Source organism: Pinus tabuliformis, chromosome 5_2 (genome assembly GCF_031772625.1).
Source record: "Pinus tabuliformis cultivar Carrire ecotype Pingquan chromosome 5_2, CPIR1, whole genome shotgun sequence".
Classification (NCBI taxonomy): Eukaryota; Viridiplantae; Streptophyta; class Pinopsida; order Pinales; family Pinaceae; genus Pinus; species Pinus tabuliformis.
In genome coordinates, this window is record NC_142306.1 from 1,080,830,901 (window position 1) to 1,080,836,900 (window position 6,000).

Below are 6,000 nucleotides of genomic sequence, written 5' to 3' on the forward strand. Positions count from 1 at the left end.
TGTCCTTTTGTTGATGGCTTTAGTCCTCGTTGATCTGCAATCCATCTGATACCATGTGAAAATTTTTAAATCTAACGAACCAAAAATCCTACTGCAAAAAACTAATTTACATTACCTACTTGTATTCTTCATTTAAAAAGTTATTTTCAAAAATGTTCAGAAAATATTAATGTAAATACACTACAACCTACACCACTATACAGATTAAGAACTGAAAAATAAATGAGACAATCATGCAAAGGACACACTTATTTTTGGACTAAACGTCCCCGGAAAACCCAATGCGGGAAAATTGGTGTAGCAGCTCTGAGGGTTTTCTATTATTAAGTAGAAGTTCTTAATACAAATGTTGGTTGCACTTCTGGCAAACCAGTGACAGAAATACAATGGCAGAGAACCTAAGTGAGTTTTACCTCACTTTACCTGGCAGAATCCCGCTGATCCGGGAGCAAGACTCGTTGTCCCCAGCTACAACTGCGCTGCCCCTTCGCAGTAACTGCGTCGGCCTGCATGGAGCTCTTTAAGGCTCTGTGTCAGCACTTCTTCCCATTGCATCAACTTTCCTGCCTGTTCCAATAGTTTTCAGCAACTCCCCGACTTTCTGCATGGAAGGTAGCTCTTCCTCTGCGCTAGCCATCCTGGAGTTGCATCAAGGCTGCGTGGGCCCAGGTTGGCCCAGCGTCAGCTCTCCCGGCTACTGCACTGCCTCAGCGAGCTTCTCTCTGCCTCTCTGTCTGTATTCTCGAACTATCACTACCCCTCAGCGGCAAGATATCCCTAATCGATTTCCCTCCTGAGAACTCACCTCAGGAAATCGATTTCCTCAATCTCCTTGCGTGTCCTCTCCAACTAACCCCAAGCCTTCCTTTATACTTTTCCTATTGAGAAATCAACGACCGTGATCTAATCTCTAATCAAAAACTAAGATTAAATTAAATTTGATCCTCGTCTCTTAGAAGCTTCTCACCCATATTTTCATTAATACCCATTAATATTTTAATTTTCTTAAGTTTAGACTTAGGAACCCAATTAAAAATATTAATTATTTTAATAAAATACAATCCGGTTGGAATTTTGCCAAACAATTTCTGGGTCTTGGAGATCTCATGTGTTCTAGGCCCTCCACCAAATTTCGTAGCTAGAGCACATCCAATGCTACCCAAAAATCAACATGGAGGGCTTGGATCCCATATAGGGAGACCAGACCCCAAACGAAGACCCACCTGCAATCTTGTATAAGATCCAATGTTTCCCCTCAACTTCCAATACAACCAAACATTAGTGCAATTGAGTAAATGAGTTTACAAATCATGGAACCAAGTGAACACTTCATAGTGGCATGCCCTTCCATAATGGGCCTCAGAATGTACAGGTGTCTCCAAGTTGAAGAAGAAGGTTAACCAAGGCCCCTATTAGATGGTTTCAACCTCTAAGGGGGTGACATGTCCATGGTACATCCATTAAATGGCAGGTGGTGCGTGATATAATGATGTAATGGAGTGGGGCATTTGGGAAAGATCCAAGCCACATGCCACAACACAAGGGTGGCTAAAATAAGGAAGCCCACACTTGGGTATATGAATGTAGGAGGGAGCAATCATGGTACATGAGTTACCCTGGCGATTGCTTTTCCACCCTTTTCATATGCCTTTTGCCTTTTATTGATTTTTCCTTTGAAACTGCTTAGGGCTCTAGGGGGTAAGAGCATGATATGTAAGATATAGCAGTGAATACCTACTTAAGGTGGGGCAGTTCATCACCCACCAAAGGTTGGGACAATCATGGGTTCCTTAATGATGTAAGGAGTCGATATGAGGGGCCATATGAACCAGGGTGATGGCCATGATGATAGGGGTAGAGCTCATGTTTGGCTTTTCCCCACATGCTAAATTTGTATGTCCTGGCCATCTTTTGTATTTTATGGTACATTTCCTATTGAGAGTGGCCAAATTATGTTTTTTCTTTTCTTTTTAGCTACATCAACCTTCAGGGCATCGTTCCAGGCTCGACTCAAAGTGTAGGCAAGGGGAAGGGGGGGCTAACTCCTTATGGACCCAATGGGAAAATGTGGATTCAAATGGGAAATATGGTGAATGGGGTTATCATGAGCGGAGGGGATTGATATATATTGTCTCGGGATGTGGGACCACGCAACCAAAATCAGGGTTTCCCATGTAGTGCCACCCCTAAAGCTAGTAGCCAATAAAGGAGATGCCACAGGACTAGGATACAGGGTTAACCATCAAATTGGGCAAAGGAGACAAGAGTACAAACTAAGCCAACAATTTCCATCGAATCCCCCCACTAGTCCATGCCCAAAAGTGTCCATCATAAGTAAACAAAAGTACCCAACTACACAATGAAAATCCATACCTTCGAGGTCGAAAGGCCCACCTTCAATCATAAAATCACGATAGATGGGCGAGGAAGCATATGGTTGGCTCAGATGGTTGAGATAGTGGCACATCGAGCTATCTGGTGGCTGCAAGGGGTTGTTAGCTGTCGTCTGAGGACCATCTAGGAGAAAAAAATTCTCCTATGTATACTACCCGCGGGTGGTGGTTAACAACTCCCATCAGTTGGTCCCCTAACCATGGCACTTGGCCATGAAGTTCTTCCCTTCCATTGCCACTTACACCAACACCTATTGATTGAAGAATCAATCTTCTAAATGCCACTCCCACTTGGGGGGATGGAAGCACCTAATAGGGTTGCCTACTTACCCACCCTTACAAAGGTAGGGAACACCTTTACAAGACTTGATCTAATTAGATATTTGAAGGTGATCTCAGTTTGAAGTATTAATATGCCCTTAACAATTAAGTATGGTCCACTTAGATGCATTTATGATCTTAGTCTCTAATGAATGGTTGTTTTCACTTGAGTTTGAGTTGGTTTTTCCAGGTGGTCTAGAGAAGTGGAGGCCTTGGGGGCACCCTACTCCGCATGATGCCTAGGCCATACATTATAATCTAGAGAACATGATGACGTAGTAGATGTAGTGTTGCCCACTTTTGGCAGAGTGCTAGGCCTTTCAATGAATTGAGCAGTTGAGATACATCCCAAAGCACCCCCAAGAGCCAAAACATTGGGCTTCTCTTGCCTAGCATGGAGGATTCTTGATGATGTACCAATGGACCCAACATGCCCCCAAGTTGGCCTTGACACTACTTGATGGGCATGCCATGATTTAGAGCCCAAATGAGGATGGTCATCCTTAGGATGATTGAGTAGGGTTTGTTGCACTTGATGGAGCCTTAATGCTAGAGAGAAGAGGCACCACGTTACTTGTATGACACTGATGGAGATGATGTGTGGCACCCACAACTGGATTTTGGACCCTTGGAGTTGCTTTGATGCATGATTTAGGGATTTTCCTCAAATAGAGGATGATTATGATGCTCAGAGACATTTTTAGCCTCACTTTGCCTTTATGGAGCATTTGAAACCCTATAAAGGCATGACGTCGTGATATTTTTATGCCTGTGGCTCACACATGTGGGCTTATGTTGGCATATTAAGTTGTAAATCTAGTGGGTTGGCTTCTAACTGTAATTTGAATTTTTGTCCACTCAAAAATCAAATTTGTGCAAGGTCTTTTAGTTAGAAATTAAGAGAGGTAGACCTCATATAATTAGAGATTCACCTCATTTGTTTTTTCATTGTCACATGGGGAGAACTTGACCTCTCTTAGAGATGTTGGCCCATTTGTTGTAATTCGCTACTTTGTGGAGACATGATCTTTTATGGAGATCCCATTTTGGGATAAAGAAGGCTTGTTCTTGGATATCTTGTGAGTATTTTTTTATTCAGTATCTTTCATGATTATTGCATGTAATGGATGTTGCTAGGGTTTTTATGTTCCATATCTAAATGATTATGTTTATATGAAATACTTGGTAAATTTTTCATGCTTTAATTTATATCCTTGCACTACCCTAGAGAACCTCCTAGAGAGCTTTTCTCTAGAAAAGCAGTCCCCTCATAAAGTGATAGTTAGGGTTAGCAAGTGAAAACCTAGGGTTTTCCCCCTTACTACCTTCAAAGATTTGATATTTCCATGGTTAAATTCCCTAGGACTCCATCACCCAAGTAGATAGGAGGCACTGGTATCCATATTGATGGAAAAACATTTTCTTTAATGATTAATAACCATTCCATGTGGGAAAAGCATGGCCTTAGATTATAAACTAAGCACTGAATTAATAGGGGTACGAATGTAACTAGTTTGATTGAAGATTGACTTGTAACATTGTTTATTTGTGTGTAATTAGTGTCATTTCCATTTAGTTGTTGAAAAAAACATGCATTTAATATTTACACTCATTCTTAAACTACACCTACTTTTTAAAACATTTGATGTAAACAACTCTCCAGCCAACTTCGAGAATCTAAATTACTCCTATTACCATACAATTACATGATTAAATACATATTTAGAAACTTAGTTCTAACTTCCAAGTTCATGTCATGTGATTTATTCTGATGTGCTTATTGTCAACAATTTTATTGGCTTTTGTCATATTAATTTAAGGATGAGATGTAATTGCTTGAAAGTGTATACATGCAAGATATTTGTTATTCTTCGTTCCCGCATTTAGTTTTTTGCTGTTAGCAAATTTGGTTCCTTGATCTTTTTTCCTTTATGTTGTTAGAAGACTTGGACTTGGGAATGCTCCCTTCATTTGGCATGTCACCATTGCTGTCGTGGGATTGTCTGAATATGGACGTGTAAATGCTGACCTCAAATCTCTTGATGATTCTGGATATGAAGACATTAGATTAGAGAATGCATCCATTTGGTATATTATCATTATTGTCAGTGTACAATATCCTACAAGGATGGTAAAATATTAAGTTTACACCATTTTTTTGATATCTGCAATTTATGCTAGTCTCACAACCAATGGGTCATAGGATTAGGTGGGAACAATGTTATCTAAAATGTATGTGTTTTGTTTTATTTTGGAAGTGAGATGTATATAATTTGTTGAATATTTTTTGCATCATATGCTTTAACACAAGACTCTGACACTATTTATCTCATTCCATACATTTACACTTAATTCCTTCAATCTTCATGTATCCGCATTCAAGGTGTACAAGTTGAATTCACCAATTTAAGGAGGAAATTGTCTAGTTTATGTTGGGTCATCTCTCAAACAAGGTGAAGAATCCACTCACCATCGGATATGCCCATAGTATAAGCAAGGCAATATGCTCCCCTATCTAGCACTGCAATCAATTCCCAAAGTTGTATGCAAATATTAAATCTAATATCACCATTGATGTGTAATCAAAAATTCATAAAAGGCGTCATTTTTTTATGTGTATTGCAATATAAATTAACGCACTTAACACTTTTAATTCCGATTTAATCTTGTTTTATTTCAATTCTAATGAGTCATACTTCGTTTACTTTTGCAGAGTAAATCCAAAGTGGGTTGTTTATCATTCTGTCGTTTCTACAGAACGCAAGTATATGCAAAATGTAACTGCAATAGACTCGTCTTGGCTACCTGAAATTGCCCCTCATTTTTTCCAAAGTCGTAAAATTGGATTAAATTGTTAATCTTCTTATTTGGATGTTCACGTGAGCAATCACAAGTCATTCTCATCTAACGTGTCTAGAAAAGAGCTTAGAGATAATGTTATATAGATACATCTGTTTCTTGACTTTATCTTTTTAATTATTCTTAAATCTAATACATTGAATTATATTCCTTCCCAATGCTTTTTAAAAGAAATTGACATGTTAATAGAGACATGGAAGAAAATAATGGGAAAGGCATCTTTTCCTTGATGGGGTTCAAGAAAGTTTTAATTGGTTTTGCTACATTTTAATAAGATGTGGAGAGTGTTGGAAATGAAAGAGAGGATACGCGATAAAATTAATGAGATCATATTGCAGTGATTGATGCATAGAGTAAAATCAATCTGTTACAAGTACAATGTGCAATGACTAAACTAAAACTACATATGATTTCTTAATGTTACATT

The 6,000-nt window shown here is 38.9% G+C and overlaps 1 protein-coding gene across 4 annotated transcripts in view; it reads left to right on the plus strand.

Annotated features, from left to right (window-relative positions):
- Positions 1-5,731, plus strand: part of LOC149162988 (RNA helicase family protein) — a 405,052-nt gene extending 399,321 nt beyond the window's left edge. Inside the window, exons 23-24 of one of the 4 annotated variants that reach the window (XR_016261962.1) lie at positions 5,098-5,167; positions 5,428-5,546. Coding sequence is in view for 3 of the 4 variants with exons in the window: in XM_089437477.1 (XP_089293603.1) it covers positions 4,656-4,857 (202 nt within the window). In the remaining variant the exon portion in view is untranslated. Of the gene's footprint in view, positions 1-4,655; positions 4,959-5,097; positions 5,168-5,427 lie in introns of those variants that run through there. The other 3 variants (XM_089437477.1, XM_089437478.1, XM_089437479.1) reach the window with 3 other exon arrangements.
- Positions 5,732-6,000: the final 269 nt, after the last annotated feature.